General features: G+C 39.6%; 2 protein-coding genes across 3 annotated transcripts in view; one reads left to right on the forward strand and one right to left on the reverse strand.

Annotated features, from left to right (window-relative positions):
• The window catches only part of prkcaa (protein kinase C, alpha, a), a 124423-nt gene extending 111983 nt beyond the window's left edge, over nt 1–12440 (reverse strand). For both annotated transcript variants that reach the window (XM_072384574.1, XM_072384575.1), the window contains exons 1-2: nt 12076–12440; nt 10565–10596 (exon numbers count right to left, since the gene is read on the reverse strand). In XM_072384574.1, coding sequence (XP_072240675.1) covers nt 10565–10596; nt 12076–12242 — 199 coding nt within the window. In that variant the 5' untranslated portion in view covers nt 12243–12440. The remainder of the gene's footprint in view (nt 1–10564; nt 10597–12075) is intronic.
• A 3672-nt stretch (nt 12441–16112) lies between these two features.
• On the forward strand, nt 16113–20315 carry LOC140305631 (beta-2-glycoprotein 1-like). The gene is made up of 8 exons (XM_072384577.1): nt 16113–16242; nt 16608–16787; nt 17761–17857; nt 17943–18019; nt 18227–18412; nt 18587–18766; nt 19021–19218; nt 19543–20315. Exons 1-8 carry the CDS (start codon nt 16170–16172, stop codon nt 19629–19631), a joined length of 1080 nt encoding a protein of 359 aa, XP_072240678.1. The 5' UTR covers nt 16113–16169; the 3' UTR covers nt 19632–20315.
• The last annotated feature ends 66 nt before the right edge of the window (nt 20316–20381 follow it).

Genomic DNA, 20381 nt, shown 5'->3' on the forward strand with positions numbered 1-20381 from the left:
TGACCATATGAAAAATAAAGGGCTGATTCTAGATTATGTTTCGTAGCACAACAAGGATCTGATTTTATATTTCCAAAAACAATCACTAAGTAATAAATGTGTATAAGCAGTGATAATTGTTTTGAGAAAAGCTTCAGTTGACTGCTGAACAGGGTAATTCACCCCAAAGAGAAAAAAATCTACGACCGCCTTCGAAATAAAGTGGCTGCGATGTTTAGAAACACTGTAATTTTGTCTTCCAACTAATTAAGACGCAAAAGAAAACCTTGACCACTTAAATTCCATGTGTCATAATCCTAACAGCAGGAACATAGACGTCATCCCACCTGTGATTGCTCAGTTGGTCCCCTTCCTGCACTAAAATCCCCTTATCAAACTGTGAAGCAGATTTGAGCTACATCATGACAGCATGCAATCAGGAACTGAACAGGGTTCGAGTATCTCATGAGATGCAGGTGTCAGAGGATGCCTTTCCCTTGAGCCGGAGCTGTCCTGTGCCAAGAGAGAAACAGGTTTGCACCAGTGTGTGGTCAAGGTCTCCATTGAGGCACAGAAGGCAATGTAAACCAGACTCAGAAGCATGGGGAGAAGCACTGCAGCAAGCAAGCAAAACATAATTTAAAAAACTGACACATTTGACTGAACATCAGTGCTTAGTTTAAAAGAAGTATCTGTAATGATTGCTCATGTTATAAGCATTAGGATTTACATAATCAAACAGTCTCTCTAGGCTAACAAATATAAATAATGGTTAAATTTTTCAATGCAAACATAACCTCAGAAACTGCCAAACACAGAACGATGGGTCATATTTTGAACCCAATGCAGCTCTTCCCCATGGTGGGAATTAAGGTGATAAATAATGCACACCGTCATGATGGATTAGTCTAATCTTAATGCAGCTGAGGTGAATTGATTGCCATGAAGCAGGAAGAGGGACGAGATGCTTTCATGGAAATCCAACATGCCCAAACACTTACTTGGCAGCTCCTCTTCAGAGAGTTGAGATTAGGGCTTTATCCAGGTGTATATAAAAATCAAATGTGTGAACCTTGTATTCATGTGGAAGCTTTTCGATTTATTTGGAATTATATTCAAACACTGATTCTGTCTGATGTGTTTAATCAAAGCTGCTCTCATCAGGTAATAGTCATAGACAGGTGATAAATGGAGGTGCTATTTGCTATTTGGTGGGAGACTATTTGGTAGCTGAGCTACTTTTGTGACATCAATTCTATGAAATGCTTTTTAAAGGGACACAGCACCTCTCTTCCAAAACACATTGGCGTTCGGCTGGGTTAACATCTTGAGACTGCGGACTGCGAATGGAGGTACTGTCATTCTGCTGTTTGATCTTGTTCTAAAATAGACTGTCTCAGAGGTCTCTAACTACCTTTAAATAACTAACTACACATTAATATGTCTCTACTATTAACATCTATTTTTTCAAACCAGCTGCCTATATTTACACTTGAGTAACTGTGTACCCTGCATGCTTCTCTGCAACTCAATGTACCAGAATGCCTCTCATGTAAGCACAGATGGAGCAACGGAGTTGAAAACAGAGCAGCTCCCTGTTTGTTGTGCTTATGAACAAGACAAACGCATAGAGAACGTAAAAGCCGGGAGTTGTTTTGAACATTTTCACTGGATAACATGAAGTCAGAGTTGTAAGCCTTTTACTGCTGGGGAGGCTTTAGGACTATTGCTGGGTATTCACTGAAGCAGAGCTATTATGGTCACTGTCAGAGATTCTATGTCTTTCCCTGTGTGTCCCTGTAAAAGGCACCAGGTAGAGCCCTGCGCGGGACTGTTTTCTTCATCCCGCTCCCGCTGAATTTCTGACCATTACCACCCGCAACGTGTGTGTCCACTCCCGCCCCCACCCGCAAAACTTTGAGAATTTATGCCCGCACAATAATAGAAATGCATTGATTTTGTGTCTTCTCCCGTCCAGCAGGAGAAAACACGTCATTTTATAGGCTATTAATAAAGAGATTCATGGACAATTGAGAAACTTCTCCAAATGTCAGACTTGCCTTGCTTTGTCTTTGTGCTGTAAAGACCTTCTTTGAGCTTCCTTTCCACATCATTTATTGACTTCCTGTCGCTAGGATACATCCCAACAGTGTTGCCAGGTGGGAAATGTAGTATTATGTACCAGAGACATAAAATTATCGTATTTTGAGGGAAATTATCGTACACCCGTCATAACCAAAATAACAAGTCTATTGATGCGCTATAGTCACTCTAGTGTTGAATAGCGTCTAACAGGCACTCACGGCTTTGCATGAGCAACCCCACGGTTGCATTAGGCTAAATGTCCCCAGTAAACAATGACGAGTGGGAACTAATGAGCCAAATCATGAGGCCTGAAGGCCACCTACTGTTAGGAAATTCTGAGGCAAACGCATGCACGTCACTCGTAGCTCACATAGGAAAGCATGATTGGCTTGAAACTTGTCACATGGAAATGGAAATGCCTTCAGGGTTCACAAAAAAATCCGGAAGACAGTTGCGACAGGCTGATTACAACCGATTACAACCACATATTGACAGAATGGTCAAATTATCGTATATGTGGCCTTTTTTGGGATTATTGATCGTACATCGTACACAGGGCAAAATTATCAAACAAATACGACAGTTATTGTACACCTGGCAACAGTGCATCCCGATCCCGCAGTGTTTTTTTTTTAGCCGCCCGCTCCTGCGAGATTTGAGTTGGGGCCCAATCCCAATGCAGTCCTCTAGCACCAGGGTCCTTTGTACATGGTCCTTTGTACATGGTCCAACAGTGCATTTGAAGTGACAATCACTGTCATGACAACAAGTTCTCAAGTGTAAAAGTCTGTCCATATGTGACAGATGCGCTAATCAGTGAGAGCAAAGTGCTACTAACATCGGTGTAGTGATACGTATGTTTAACAGCCTTATTGGGACACACTTTCACTATTTCAGTCTATTTCAATATGACTCTGTTTGATACAAAAAAGAATAGCAGCTACACATGAGATCTAATGTTCTTACAGGACAGCATCATCCCGCCATTAAAAGTCAAAATACAAAACAACTCGTAAAGAAAAAAATCTCAGATATGATTTGTATCTTTCATGTTGAGAGGATGTGAAATCAAGTCAATATATGTTTTGCATTTGTTTAGCAGCTGATTTGACCTATTACACTTATAGGTAACCTTTTCTCACCTATTCCGGCATCAGTGTAACAGTACCCATTTACTGCACTTACTTCCTTCTGTATACTTTTTAACTAACAGGACCGATCAGCGAATGTGATACTCTTAGACGAATTTCTCAAGCAGCCGGTGGAGAGGTCTCTGAGCTTCTGTGGTGTAAAAATGTCTGTGACATGGATAAATAAAGAGCAGGCTGGAATTAAAACAATATAAATTTCAAAATTACCAGGTGAACTTTAAAGATCCTTTTACAGGGCTTTCATTGTGACATTTTGTGTTATAGATAAAGTATTTATGTATCCAAATATGGCCATATCCAAACACAAAGCAAATGTCCTCCTATAAACAGAATGCATGCATTGCATAGCAGTGTATATCTTCAGGGGACCAAGGAGCTGCACTAAATATAGCCCATGCCGAACTCTACCCCTGTCACTCTCCGTCTCATAAAACACCCGCTCACTCACACAGTTGTGACATGATACCTTTTCTCTGCTCTACTCCAACCACCTCTCATCTTCATGTATCTTCATGTCTTATATGCATTAAAAGTGTATCAAGTTATTGCTGGATGACCATGCATTTCTGTGAAATGAGATCATGCAGAAAAAAAAAAAAAAAAAAACAACCTGAGCACTGATTTCCTTTGTTGTGTATTTACTGTTGAAACATATAGAAAGTAGCCATATAGAGCAAACCCCCTAAGCTGCCACTCAGGGTGAACAAAAGACCAGGGGGCAGTTTTCTGACACGGCACAACCAAGAGAACAAGCAGAAAGACAGACTTGAAAGGACAAGAAACAATGAAAGCTGAAAGCTTATTTTCTACTTGACAATTCAACTGTTAGCATCAAAGCTGTTTGTGATGAATCTGCATCTTTGTTGTAAGTATGCCGCTGCTTTAGAACAGGGTGGGAGGTGAGGAGGGGCAACAGAGAAACAAGGCCTGGACAAAAGAAGTCCTACAGTAGCACATAAAGCAACAGATGTTTCTGGGTGGTCATGGTTTTACAGCCCTGACTGAAGCTGAGGACTTATGAGAATTTCGTCTGACAGAAGCCATTTCCTCTCACAGTCATTTCGAGAGCAATAGGAAATGGAATTAAAAATGTTGTGAAAGGCTTTCATGGTTGAAACTGTGACACACTGTGGAGCTTTTTAAGTTTGGCCTTGCCATTCTTTTTGTCATTCTCAGAATTTCAGAGGTTTCTAATGAAGACATTCAGATGGTTTGGTCACCTCAAAGGTGCACTGCAGTCTTGAATCCTACTTTCAGTTCAAAACTGTATTGTGTTTGAGAGAGAAAACCCATCACTATAGTGCCTAAAAAATAAGCTGTTCTTCCTCCACATCATAAGTGGTTGGTGATTTTGCATTTTTAGATTTCTTTTCATAATATTTTGTTCTCTACCTAATGATGGCACAAATGAAAAGAGCCACTGCAGACATACACTGTCTTCCTATAATTTCTCAGTAAAAGGATTACATCAGCATGGTTTATTTGAGGCCAGCTGAGGTTCAAATTGTAATAAACTCTCTTGTCTTTCATGAAAAAGACAGCTCACAAAAGTTTATTACAAAGCCATCGAACTTAAATGCAGGTTATATACTATCAACATACTTTCATAACATTGTCAGACAGTTTACCTTCATTTATCAACATCTGAACTCTACTCTGCTTTTTAGTTAGTCAGCATTTCCATATATTTGTTCAGCCATACTGTAAAGAACACTTCATTTGTGCCCATAATTGAGGGCTTCTAATACATTTTATCCAAAAAAAAAGCAGGAAACGGCTGCTTGAACATCTTAAAATGGCAAGATAAAAAAACAACCACAAATAAAAGAAGAATACATCCACAAGCCAGAGTGAAAGGAGGCTATGCACTTTCAACAAAAGCCGTACTGGAATTAAAACGGGCACAAAGACATCTCTGTACTGTCCAAACATTGAGCTGCATCACCTTGACAAGACCAATGTGTATCACGGGATGATGGAGAAAGAAAACAAGTGCAGCTTTAAATATAGCACTATCAAAGTTTGATCTACCACATCAGGTAATCCAAACCATCAAAGGAGCAGAGAAAAAGGCTGGAATAATCAGCTTTTTCTTTAAGAGCTTTTGAGCTCTTCTCACACACTCATTACAGATACGCGGCTGCAACAAGGACAATGAAGTCATCATGTTTGGCTGGACAATACTTTTCTCTCTTGGGAGTTTGGCTTCCTTAAAAACAACTGAGCTCATTAGCTTTAACTACCATCAGAGAGAAATTTTTAAAAAAGCCTCAAGTGGAATCTGGTCAACAATAATCTGCCAATAAACCAATGAGGAGCTTGCAGGTCATCCTGAGGAAATCATCACACAACAACAAATCCATAGATTTCCTCAGCAGTCATTATTATCTCACAGATTATCTGTATTGGTTCTAGTTTGTTGAGCAGTAAATGAGACTTGAGCAAGCACTTTGTTTACAGGAACACCTTTTCTCCAAGGATAACAAGAACAAGATTTCTGAAGCCTTCTGGCGCTTTCACATCTACTTCCTATACTTGTCTTTGCCTACAGAACATGGCTTCTATGGGAAATTGCCTCAGATGATGAAATTATAGTCAGTACAAAGAGGAGGTTTTTAGGGCTAATATTTGCATTTACTGTTTTTAGACAATGGTCAGCAGGAACATGCATTTCTGTGCAAAGTGTTTGAAGGTGCTGATTCAAACAAGCATTAAAAGAGTTAGATGGACTCAAAACCAAGTTACCAAGAAAATTGCAGAAAGGATCAATACTGTGGGATAGTGCTCCACTAATGGTTTCATTTTTTATCTCGTAGCTTACAGTTGCTGAAGACAATTAGCCTGGCAGTACCAGAGAAGTGCACAAATACTGATTAGTCTTGAACCTCTCATTTCATGGTCAATTCCCAACAGGCATTATCAGAAGACACAGAACAAAATACTTGTGGACACAATTAGGTACACTGCCAACCAATGTGAGCTACAAAACATATGATGTGAAGAACTAACAAATAGAAAAATATTAACAGGCTACAGCGTGAAAAAAATAAAAAGCCCATGTCCTCTACGATAGATGCGATAGCAGATTCAAAACACAACTTAACAACATCAGCTTCCGTCTTAGCTGCTAATTGTATGGCCATGCATCAAATACAACCCATATTAGATGAGATAGTGTGGTTGTACCTGTTCAAGCAAGGCAGGATGGAAATCTATTCACAAGGATGAGACCGATGCATTCTACCAGTACAGATGGACCAGCTTTAAAACTGTCTCTTGAATTGGCCAAAAACAGCATAATACTACAGTTTACACCCTCCTAAAAAAAGTCCATTGCAACAGAAAGCCTAGAAGCAACATCTTGTACAAGGACTGAAACCTGTTACTAACGTATTATACCAACACTTTAAGTGTTGACACATTTGCCCTCAAAGAAGCCGCTTGACCACCCAACACTTTGGTTGCTCGGAGCCCAACTGAAGCCTGCGGCTCTCTATGAGTTTGTTTAGCTGACTGAATATGAATCGGGTCCCAGAACAGGATTGACTCTGGCAGATTAAACCTTCATGAATCAAAACTACAAGTAATAAAAACAGAATGAGAAATCCTTGGTCTACCCCAACATTCCCAACTCTCTTGGTGTTGAGTGACTTTAACTAGATCTGCATGGCAAATCAGCTGAGTGACATGAGTACAAATTGTCTGGCTGTATCACAGCGTCACCTAAATGGTGATCTGAGACACCCTGATGCAAAAAGGCAGTGAGCAAGGTGCATGAAATAAGAGTCCATATGAAAAGTAATCAGGGGACAAGAGACAGATTATTCAAAATGCAGATAACATCTAGAAAAGTGGCTACTGACGGGCCTGTTTGTTTACAAAACATTAACTTTGCTGTAGCATGCAACTCCAAGTGTCATGTTGGATTTTTCTTTTTTTCTGTTGGTCATCATGATAAGTGTCATACATTGGAGGTGGTGAGGAAGGAGTACCAGGGTGCAGACACAGACTGGAAGCCAGGAGGTTAAATGAAAATAAAACTATTTATTTTTACACAAAAGGCGCACCAAAGCCAGATAATCATTTCCAAAAGAACGCTAAAAAACAAAACCCAAGAACTGACAAAAACGACCAGGAACAAGAGTGAACTGGAGAACCAAAACCAAGCAGCAACGGCAACACGGGAGGACAACCTGAAGAGAACAGAGGATCTGACGAAGGGTGAATGAAACCAGGAGTTTAAATACAGATGTGGGTGATTGGTGAGTGAAGACAGCTGAGGGAAATAACACAAGTGAAGGGAGTGGAGCTGAAGAGAGACTGAGGAGGTGAGGAAGTGAACAGGTCTGAGACGAGACAGAAAAACACAAAAAGACACAGATCATGATAATAAGCACAGTAAAGTCTGATGTCAGAATGTGCTACACACATCCTCCCATACAATACCATTATCACATCCTGCAGTTTAAAGTATAGTGCCATTACTAAGATGCCAAACACTTTACTTCTGTCTGTTATCAGTTAATCGGACAATTATTCTTTGGATTACAAAAAGTCACAGCATATTTATATCTAGCCACTGCAACTTCCAAAATCCCAATTTAACATATCCAACCAGCTTAATTTAAATATATGCCATGCAAGTCTGAGACATCAAACCTTTTAAATGTAAGCTCACAACACTATGAACTACACAAGATGGTTGCGACACTGAGCAGCCCAGCCTATTCTTAGAAAAGGGACATTTGCAGGGCTGAAAATTAAATGTCACTCTAGTTACAGAAATGCCACTCTCCAGTTTATCACTTTGTCATTTTCAAGTAGTGCCTGAGACACTCGCTGTCTCTGCAGGAGAATTTGACCCTGATTTTATGGAATCTTCAGTTTAATATTTGATGGCTGGGCAGATGTTATAAATTGAGGACCTTTCTCTCTGAATAGCTGCAGTGTAACCAATCACCTTCATCTTGATTAGGAAGGATCATTATTTATGCAAGAGCTCCAGGCCTGGATTTATGATAGGAAAAATAAGGAGTGTTCAGGTGTTGAATGGAAACAGAAAATCTCCAATGCTGTGTTTGTGTGTCAGACGCGCTGTCCTTCCACTGGCTCACTTTATCTCCTGTATCAAAAGCTGTGAGAGCAACAATGAGGCAGAAGGAAAATGACAAGTTACTGTGAAAGCAGAGGAGGGGGCCGACCTACATGCTAACAATAATGTCAGATTGTGAAAAAACATGTTAGGTTATCTACACCCTGACGCCTTAGACAGACTCATTAGGAGGCTGGTTTCAAGTAGGATCTAAAGGTGTCAGAGCAAGCTGCAGCTCACTTCAATGGGAGGAGATCACATAGAAGTGTGACATTAGGCTGTTGGTAGTCATGCCTGAGGGAAAAATATGGATTCACGAGTAGACATGTCCATGTTCCTGCATGATTTCATATCCAAGAGATAAGTTCTCAAAGACACACAAGACACTGTGAGCCATCTACATCCAGCTGTAGTGAGTAATTCTTCAGGTACAACCTCTGCATGTCTCACGCTCTCTGATACTAAACAGCGGTTTTTCTGAATCATTGAAATCAAACTCCTTGCTCAGTGAGTTGTTTATCTTCAAGTTTCCAACGACAGACTGTCTACTGCACCAGCGAACCACTTCAAAAGCCGCGATTCTAATTACATAATTCACTGGACATAAATGTCACTGCTTTAACTTGTATTTGACTCTTTAATCCCACATAATCAAGACCGTCACATACTCACTCAGGCAGAGAATGCTTTCCCATTGCACCAGGAAAAAAAAGCACTTTATAAAATGCAAGACTGTTAAATGCAAAATTTGCAGAATACTTATAGCAAATACACTGTGGAGTTTTATAACACAAAGCAGGTCTCCAATTTGTTTCTGCAGCTAGACAAGGACACACAAACCGACTTGCAAGCATATACGTGGGGTGATTTATATATTGTCGTTGTGGCATTTCAATTTAATTTAAACAGTAACCAGCAATGTATCATCAAGGAAACTAAGACGAAACTTGCAAGCGAGAAAGTTTCCACAGCTCTGAGCTTTTATGTGTTCAAACTGTAGTCGATGGGGAATACCACCTTCAAAGATTTCTGGTGATGCTGTGAAAATGTCTATAAAAGAAACTGCTTTCACATAGGATGCAGTATGTGCTGCGCTCACTGCAGGGTAGAGGGCATAGCAGAGGGCATAACACTTCACAAGTTGCAAAACTACCAAAAATATGTCTAGGAAGTACTTTGTTTTCCAGTCATGATGCAGATATGGATGCAGCTGTCAGAGAGAAGCCCTCGTGGCAAGATAGGAGTTCGGAGAGTTTAGGCTCATCCAGGAGCAGCATCAGCATAGTGACTGCTTCCAGGTCTACCTCAGGCTAAGATAGGAGCAATTTGATAGCCTGTGGGGAAGAGCCGCACCAAGACTTACAAAAATTAGAAGCATCTTCAAGTAGCAGACTACTTCATAGAATGTCGGTTGCAATATATCCGAGGTGGGTGAGTAGTCTATTCAAGTCAAGTTTATTTCTATTGCACATTTAAAACAACCTCAGTTGACCAAAGAGTGTTCAGTACTGGTTCAGTAAAATTGCCTCAACTGTCTATGTTTGGTCTTCAGCTTTCACAGCACATACTTGCTTCCTTTACACTCTCTTTATGCCATACTGTTCCCCTCCAGACCTTGTTTTCCTCAGGAGAAGTTTCCTTATTAAGAGGCTCTTTGTGCAAAATGAGCCATTACAAACCAAATTAAACTCCAATTACTACTTTGATGGTTTGTATTTTAAATCCATTTAAACACCATGTAACAAAAGCATTAATTCATAATATTTGGTCACATAAATATATAGTAAATCTGTTTCTAGGTCTGAACTTTATTCAAAATTAGTGACAAACAATATCCTTCTGGGCACATAATTTAGATGCACTGTCACCATGATATGAGGCTTAGGAACATCTGGAAAGTTTGAAGCCTATGTCCTTAAGTCTGTGATAGTCATTTTTATTAATAATTCTATTACGTAATCCTTGCCAGTAATGCAGGATTCTTTTTATTAAACAGCAGTCAAGAAAAACAGCCAGAGAGGCACTCACAATAAAGTCAGGTATTCACACTTCCCTTTGTCATGATGGCTGAGAATTAAACGGAGCCAGAACCATCAAAAAGTGAGAAATGGATCAACACCAAGTGCTATAGCTCAGTCTTTTCTATCTGCAGACTTATCAAATCCACTAGACGAAAAACAACAAGAAACACATTGCACACTGAACATGTAACACAGACACAGAGAGATTTTTGTTTTGGCAGAGTTGTTTTTTTTACCTTGGCACTGGAATCCTTGCTTTCCAAACCCCCTGTGAAACAAGAAGAGATTGAACTGAATAGCTGTTCACTCTTTAAACACATATAAACACAGTCACAATCAATTCATTCATTCCAAGGACACAGAGTTGTGTATGTCCCTACTGAACAAGAGTGTTACAGAGCTTTCACATTTTCATGTCTCACTTAGAGCATTTACTGTCATCTTACCTGGTATTACAACAACACACCCAGAGGAAAAAGCAATATCCACACAGTTTTTCACTTTTAGAGAAGAGACACTTGGCTGGCTTTCAATAGGCCTTGGCGTGAGCCCAATCCAAGACCTTTTAGATGAATTTAAGTGAATTTAACTGCACTAATGTTCTCTGGGCTTAATTGGAGTTAAACAGTGAGGCATTTTACTGAAAGCCTTCCAGAGGAGCAACAGATATGTGCTTATAGTGATCTACAATCACATATGGGTATCAGCTTCAGATGTACACATATATTTTGGCCTCTCATTGTGTTCAATCACTCTGTGATGTCAGAAACCACAATAAATAACCCGGACTGCGTGGAGGTGATCTGCTCTTCGAGCTCAAAAAGAAAAGCAACAAGTGGTATGCTTTTAAGTTTCAGATCATGAGACTTGTTGAGTGTGTGCTTTGCACTAAGGAGTGGCAGTGAGTATTCCACAGGTCACTATGTAAACCAGTGATGCAAGCCAATAAAGGGCATGAGATCAAACGTCCACTATAAACGGTAGAAGACTGTAAACATGGGTCTCATCATCATTAAGCTGTCTGCAAGCTCACATTTCTCTCACATTAAGTAAAAAAATGCTTGTTTAGACTTAGCGAAAGTCCTAAAATTGTGTACATTGGTGCACTAGCCTGTTAAGCAGACTCCTGTGAACAGTCTAGATAAAACGTTCAAACATGTTTAGTCAAACTTTTCCAGTGCAACTCTCTCCAGTGCAAGTATGTGTTTATCAGGGAAGACAGCAAAAGAAGTGGACTTTCATAGAATAAACAGTTGTCATTTTGTTAGCTCTGGTAGGCATTTGTTCATTTAATACAACTGCTCTCACACGGGAATCCTGGCACCACTTAGTCCCTCATAAATGAGAATGACTGCCTTAATTTCAGCGTTCCTCACTGGGAATTTCCCCCAGTAAAACACTGCCTATAAATCCAGTTTTATTCATTCCACTACTGCTTTTCCATTTACACTATGGATTATTATTTGCAAAGCAGCAGCAGCATGAAGAGCTGCATAACTCCTCCCATATGGTAGCTGGACAAAATCGCACCAAATTTTATCCTGAAAAAGTGCACTTCGAGGATCAAGACAGACACGCCTGTACGTTTGTAAGAAAGTCCTCCAAAGTGCAGGGATCGCAGGTTTAAGAGAAGGAAGCCACCCTGAAGTTGTATTACATCATCAAGCAGTGTACTCGACTGAAGTTATCCGATATGCAACAGGCAGCAGCCTGGGGAGGGGGTGGAGGTGGAAGACGGAGGGCTTACCAGATGAAGTCGGTGCAGTGGCTGCAGAAAGTCGGCTGCTTGAAGAATCTGGCTATGAATTTATGGTTCTTGATTTCGTGGACGTTTTTTTGCCTCAGAGCACCTTTTCGGGCAAACCTGTTCGCTACGTCCGCGGTGGACGACTCATTCAAACTTACATCAGCCATGTCCCCCTAAAACACAAATCAATGCAACAGCTTGGCTTGTGCTTTCTTCGGCTGTTCTTCTGTCCGTTGGCACGCGCTGCCCTCAGTGTGGAGCCAGCAGAGTGCGGAGCGGCGGTCTTCACAGGAGACTTACTGTCTGAGGGCTTTCCCTGCCTGTCGATGCCACTGGACTGCTCCGCTGACTCTGACAGCTCCGCATGTCGTCAAGACAGCGGTGGGGAGAGAAATCGCATCCGGTTGCAACTTTCAAATGAAAAGTCTGCCCTGTCCTTTTCTCTGTAACTGCAGGTTCTCTGTCAACAAACACCCTAAAACGCAACCACAAAACCAGGTATGTTTCCAGTATGACTGCATGTTTTTTGTTTGTTTGAGTTATTCAATCTTGTTTTATTCATTTATTTATTTTCTACACTTTTGACAAGCTTGAAAGTCAATGTTTGGTATGAGCACCTTTGTTTTTTAACACAGCTTAACCCCTTTTAAACAAGCTTTCTTGCCATTTATTTAAGTAGCCTTCAGGAATAGTTCTCCAAGCTTCTTGGAAAACATTTCAACACTCTTCTGTGGATGTTGGCTGCCGTTTGTTCCATTTTCTATCAAGATGATCCCACACTGCTGTAATAATGGTGAGGTTAAGGCTCTGAGGAGGATTCCTCCCTCCATAAGACCTGTTGCCACTGATTTTCACTCCTTTTCTTGTTTCATTTGACATACCTCAGGCTTTTCTCCCTGTTTCCTTTCCTTAAGAATTGCCACTTGACAGCCATCCTTCCATGGAGACCATTTCTGATGAGGCCTCAGTGAACAGCAGATGAATTACCTGGATTTTCCCCTTCAGATCCTGCTCATCTGCTGTACATAGTTTTGAGAGGCCCGAAACTTCTTCTTTTCACCTCCATTTGTCCAGTGTCCTCATCTTTTTTCCAAGGACACACTCTAACACCATCCTAAGCTATGCCACGTTTTTGGGTTATAGCTTTTTTAGCAGTCACCTCGTTGGTGCCAAAATACTACTTTAATCTTTAAAATTCAAACTATGTTATCTTTGGCATCTGTCATTGATGCAGCTAAAGCAAATTGTGACTTTGCAATAGGCTTAAAGAAACAAACTGCCTGAAGATACAATATACACATATGTATATATACACCTGTAAAAATATATACATATGTGTTCCAACTGGGGCCTTTCTGTGTGGAGTTTGCATGTTCTCCCTCTGTGTTTGCGTGGGCATTCTCCAGGTACTCCGGTACTAAAAGCATAGGTTAGGTTAATTGGTGTTAAATGAAGTGAGTGTGAGCGTGTGTGTGGTCGTTTGTCTCTGTGTGGCCCTGTGATGGACTGGCCATCTGTCCAGGGTGAACCCTGCCTCTCGCCCAATGACAGCTGGGATAGACTCCAGCTTTTGCTCATCTTCATCTAGTTAAAATAATAAAGCACCAAATCCCACTGGAATGAGGATAAATTGTTTCATATTCACTGACAATCTTGTTTTGTGGTGTTTATCTTTTTATAGTTGCCAATGAAACTATGGAAAACACAGTGGAATATATGATAATGCACCTCGGTGGCTGAAAAATACCATAAAAACAGCTTTTGGGTCCCTTCATGTCCATGTGTCTGTGCAGCCTTTCATCTGACAGTGATCATCACAAAAGGGTTCTGCAGTAGAATACATGAAAGCATCAAAAACCAACCTTTGAATCCATCAAAAAGAATCAGTGGAGCTTTCATGAATATTTATGTCTTGTACCCATCAATAGGTTGTATGAATAGCATTCTCAACCCACAATTTCTTGAATCTTTGGATTCAAATTTGAAAAGGCAACATTCAGTTCAAAGGCGAGTGTCCTAAAAGTTTTTTTCACCCATTTTATTATGAAGACGCGTTTTGTAGCCGTGCGCTTATCTAACTTTGTGTAACTTTACTCTGCTTCGCTTCCCTTCCTTCTTTCACTCTGGCTGATGTCACACCAGAGAGGGAGGAGGCCCCTGGTCCCGCTGAGGGAGTTCAGGATCGGCGCGTCATCGTGTGGAAAAACAGCGCATTACATATTGTATATGTATGTATTGAATATAACATTTAAAAAAATTGCACCCTTAATAAACGTATAGATCCAGTTTGGTAGAATAAGGAACCGCACTTGTAATACATGAATTAAAACGATCAAAACAGCTAAGCTACATACAGCTATTTAAGATACTGTCTCCCAGATTTGCTGCTTTCTTTTTCTCTGGTGTTATGGAAGAGTACTGAAGCCTTGAGGACAATGAGATCACATTACCAGAATAATATCAGTCAAGTCTCAGCACAACTTTGTGTGTAAAGGGCCATTTCAGGCATGTGGGCTGGTTAAAAGATGAATAGGCCTATGTGTCATGGCTGATGAGTTTAGCTGCACAGACAGACACTAAATGATTTTTCACAAGTGGATTTGTGTTGTTTAGGTTCCCATTGCAATGTACCACAAATGTTTAGCTTTCCTCTTAATGTTGTGTCTTGAACCAGGGATTCAGAATGTGCAGTGTGCATTGTGTGAATTTGGTAAATAGATAATTTACCCACCCCATGGAGGGTGATATCTCCCACATGTTTTCCAACTGAGCTATTAGTAACTGTTTCTATTAATGTGATAAACCGTGTTCTCACACTCTACATCACAGTTAACTGGCTTCAGTTTGCTGCCTTGCAGCTGTTGAAACACCGTGGCCCAAGAAATGTTTCCTCATGTTTACAATAAAGTATGTTTCAGATTTGAACCTGATTATTCAAACGTTTTGAGAAACTTTTTTTAAAAGAAGTCAAGTGGAACGGCTATCAGTCGTTGTGCTGCCCTCTGCTGGAATTTATTTCCAATTTTCAGTCACTTTTAATTATAAACTAATTAAAATAGGGTGTCATTTTTAAACTAATTTTCTGCTACTTTTTATTGATATGCCATCTTCAGTTATCACTTTTATTCCTTTTTACATGTAACAACATTTTTCACAAAATGTATTTGTGTATCTATTTTTTTATTTTAAATTTTTTTTTAATTCCGTGTCTGCTACATTTTAATAGTATTTTTACGCTACTTTTCTGAAGTATATTTAACTCATTATTAAATGTCATAAACTATTTTTTTTCATGTAACTTTTTTTTTTTACACAAATTTTCTCCCGAAGCCTGATTGAAGCGCTTTAAATTGCCACTTGAAATGCATTTCCGGTATGGTTCACTGACCTGCAGAGCAGCCACACCACCGTGATCTATCATGCCTTAAAAGCAAATATACACACGTCAAATCTGTTGGAATAAATCTCATCTGCTGTTCTGCAAGATCATGTCACAGCGAGCGCAACATATATCAATCTGAAAAGCAAAATAGTGGAAGAAAAAGAATGAGAGCTCTTGAGTTTTATGCAAGCAATGTTGCCTAACTGCATAGTTAAAGCCATTGATGAGGAAATGTTGCTATTTTTGCTACCGTAATTAACAAATCATTTTACCCAGTGACATACCGCATCATTTCACCACTGATTATGGTTCTGGAGGGCACAGAGTTTAATTTTTTTTTAATAACACAGAATATCATTTATTGTATCCTAATTCAGTACATGTTTCAATGCTGTTTATAGCCAGGAACCAAATAGCAAATGTTCATAAACTAGAGAACAAATGCAGCCCTAATCCCCTTTTGTCATTACTGCTGTTGATAAATTATCTTTCATAGGACACTGTTTGTCTGCTCCTTGCTCTTGTACTAAATGAAGGACATAAATCAACATCAGGTAAACATTCAGGACTTGTGACCTTTGTGCTCAGTCAATATGGGCTTCAACAAGCATCTGATTGGAGGAAACTACCATGAGTCCATTACCCAGCAACCCTGATACTGGCTTCATAACTACCCAGAGGCAGGGAACACTAAGGAGACCTCACCTCCAAGATGATGGCTCCAGTTTTTGCTTTGGTGCTTCTAAGCCAAGCAGCTTTATACACACTGGTAACACCAGTGAAAGGTAAAGTGAACTAGGATTATTGCAACACTGTAATTTTGCTTGGAATTAATTTGTGCTTGTTGGTCTTGTGCTGCTGCAAGTACTTTTACTTGACATGCTGTCAGTCAGTGTCTTTTGACTTGTATGCATTCTGTGCCTCATTCAACCTCAATGATTGATGGTGTTGCATCAGAAGTGAAGTGTTTACAGCCTCCACAGATCATTCCAATCCATACAGTGAATGATGGAATATTCTTGTGGAGTTAGGACCAAACATTTTATACAGTTATTAAACTATTCCTAATTTAATTGCCTGCACATGTGAGATAATTGTTGTGAATCTTTTCAGGTCATTTTTCAGCTCACTTTTTTTCCCCTCTAACCAGTTTGTGGCCGACCACCTTTCACTGATGAGATCAATATTTCGTCCCTGAAACGTGTGTTTGAAATTGGAGAAGAGGTGACCCTTACATGTGAACCAGGGTACCTGCCTTCAACAGCAACACCTCCCAGAATAACCTGCACTGCCACAGGAGAGTGGACGCAGTCAAACCTGGGATGTTCCCGTGAGTTAAGATTGTGGCAATAGACTGTACTTTTACTTTGTAGTTCAAGTCTATCTATCAAGAATAGTGTAGAGGAATTCAGAGCAAAGGTTAGCTTACAAATGTACTGATGTCCTGCTGACCTTTCAGAAATCCAATCCTGTTTCTCATAATCCCCAGGAAAATCAATATCTTAAGTTGGAAGGTTCACTCTACTCTGCAATGTTGGCCTCCTTCTGTCTTACCTCTCAATGGTCCGAATGCCGTTTCATCAGATTTTCCATCATAACAAACAAGAAAGTCAGTTAAAAGATACAAGTTGAAGAAAAAAATTCTAAAAAGTTAGGATGTTTCTAGAGTAGGATTATATACCACAAGTCATTTACAAGAGAACCACAACTTTGGTAACCAAAGCAATGCAATACAGGTAACCTATAGAGGAACAAAACTCAGCAAAAGTCTGACAAGATGCAAACAAAATCACGCAGTTTATATACTGAGGGTATAATCAACTACCAAGAAGTATTAGCAATTAACTAAATGAACACAGGTGAAACGTAAGCAAAGCAGGAAGCAAAAAATAACAAATTAAATCATTTCAAAAGAGAATAGGAAGTCAGGCAAACAGATACACAATACAACTATCCAAAAGCACAACCAAAATCAGAGACTGTGATATTTTTCCTTGATGTAAATTTAAGTTAAAAAAAACACAAATAAACATTAAATAATCCAATGAAAAAGACTTGAATCATGAATGTGAATTGAATGTTTAACAGAATAATTATTTAATGCACAAAACCACAACTTCTCTGTAGCTCAAACATAAGGAATGAAAGGCAGTTACAGCCTTGAAATAGGAATTTCTGAAATACAATCAGTAATTGTTGTATCTATCATTCTGCTGTTTATCCTACAAGTAGGTATTAATGTTCTTAAAAAGCTAGACATTCATAACAGATTCACTGTTGCTCATGTCTGAACTTCTCTTTAGCCAAGATGTGCCCGATCCCCAAACCTCTGCAGCCATTTGCAAAGGGGAGAACAGAGGCTCCATTCAAGAGTGTGCTTAACTACACTTGTGATGATGGGTAAGAGTAACAGTGAAATTCACTCCCAAACAAGTAGTTTCAGTTTATGTTATATGACAGGATTGTGCCTTTTTTTGTTCATTAGATATGTAATGCTCGGAGCAAATGAAAGCAGCTGTTTACATGATGGCACCTGGAGTCATCCACCGCCTCTATGCAAAGGTATTTTGGAGCAATGGGAAAACAGACTCCATCAATGTTCAGCTGAGGGCAGACACAACATTTACCGTAGAACAACAAAGAGAAATTATTTTTATATGCTAGTTGATTCTTCTTTATTTGCTGAAGCACTTGGATTTGCTTCATCATGCTTCTGTGAATATTGATACAAAAAGATATAATTATGAACAAAATTGTTTGTCATCTCAGCTGTGATCTGCCCCCTACCAAAGCCACCAAGAGATGGTAGAATTGTCCATGATAAACCAGTTACAGGGACCACAACCATTTATGGACAAGGATGGACATATGAGTGCAATCCACCGAAAGCACCAAGTCATGAGAGAGGATCCTGCATGGCTGATGGAAGTACAACTGAGCCACCAGTTTGTCAAGGTATGTAAACTTTGGGATAAGTTCTTATGTGGTCAGTATATGTTCATCTTTTGCCTCACGTTTACTCGTATTCTTCCTTTCCATAACACAAAACATAGCATCACAAAGCTTGTCTGTGTTTTGCTGCCTAAACTCTTTTTTTGCACATAATTCTTCTACACATCTTTCTTCTAGAGGTGAGCTGTTCCATCCCAACAAAAATACCCAATGGCATCATCACATTTGCTCTGATGAGACCACATAGCTACAAGGAGAAAGTTAAGTACGCCTGCAATGAGCACTACACTCTGGATGGCGAGGCTGAGATTCAGTGCCAAAACACAGGAAACTGGTCATCAAAGCCAGTCTGCAGAGGTGAGTCATTAGAAAATCCGACATTCCTTCAGGCTCAAGCTCTATATTTATATCAACTTACTGCAGTGACTCAGAAGATGTTTCTAGTGTCTAGGCTCTAAAAGGGAATATTACATAGTTTTTCAGCTCTGCTTTTTTGCAAGTGAATGACTGAAAATTGAAACTGTCTTCAAACCGGCTGTAATTCTGCAGCCCACAGACTGGATCAGTGACGTTTGGTGAAAATGTTTTAAATGATCTGTTTTACTGCTCAGCTCCCTGCACAGTTGGCATAAAGAGAGGCCGTATCTTTTACAATGCCAAGAAGCTCTGGATTTCAGACCTGAAACCAAACAGAGTCCTCCACAGAGAGCCTGTTGTCTTCTATTGTCTGAACAAAGCAGAGAAGTGTGGCTACCCTGTGGCCAGCGTATGTAATGATGGAACCCTCCCCATTCCAGAATGCTTTGAGGGTGAGTTCATGTCAGGGCACTTAATCAAGTTTCAAGCTTTTGTGGTCATGACAAATCAACCAATAATATGACTATTTATGTGAACAGTGTAGGTGGAAGTATAGTTTGTACACTAAACATGAGCTTCTGGATTTTTCAAACTGAGTTTTGGCTAAACTTACTCTCAAGATAACTCTCTGGTAACATATTTTCCTGAAAAAATGTTACTTAATGGGTTGGATAGATTGCAGATGTCTTTGGAAAAGGCTGTGTTGACAGATGAAAATATCTTGTGGTTAGGCTACAATCATAATTGCTTCTCTCTTTTTTTCCTTTTTCTTTTAGAGCCAAGCAAATTAGAGTACAACTTGAGGTCTAAAAGCCTTCCATCAGAAATCCGTATGTGTGCTGCTTCCCCTCCTGCCAGCCCATGAGCTCTACAAGACCTGCATGACTTCTTAAAGAATGAATAAACTGGATTACATGCTGAGACAGAGGCCACCTTTGTTAATGCTAGTTTAGGCTTTCATTTTCAAGTGATATTAGATATATAATGTAGCAGATGATTATGAAATGAATGAAATGTGTGTTAATTAACCCTTGAAACGGTGAATTTGTACACAAGGGAGCTAATGAACTAGAGATGCATCTGCTTTTATTGTAAAAAGTTAATTCACATTCATATGTACATTTTGAATTATATTATAAATGTGACTACAGTCCTGTTTGTCAAAACTGTATCGCATTTAAATGATTGTATTATTACTTACTAGAAGTAAGAAATAATGCAAAATTAATATCTTAGAGTGACTTCATGGACAGCACAGGCCCTAAAGTAGGAAGTTGAGGCAACGAAAGTGAATGTAGCTGCAATCACTGACACAAAATTTAAAAAAATAAAAACTTTGATCACTGAAACAAATCTGAGCTCATCTGTGAATTTCAAACAGCGTTTCTGCATGAATGGTGTTACCATACCTGTGGACATCCCACTGTTGAGCCTGTGGGCTGAGTTTCTCTGTGCAAGTTTCTGTGATTGCTCAGACTTTCAATATCATTGTATCTACCTTTTTATTTGTCATTCAAGACAAACAAATAAACTTAACATAAAAAGAAAACAGATGGGTATATATAGGAAGTAAATTCTTTCATCGAATAGGACCAAAATGACTGCACAGTGAAAC

Source organism: Leuresthes tenuis, unplaced genomic scaffold (genome assembly GCF_036924035.1).
Source record: "Leuresthes tenuis unplaced genomic scaffold, fLeuTen1.0.hap1 SCAF_4, whole genome shotgun sequence".
Classification (NCBI taxonomy): domain Eukaryota; kingdom Metazoa; phylum Chordata; class Actinopteri; order Atheriniformes; family Atherinopsidae; genus Leuresthes; species Leuresthes tenuis.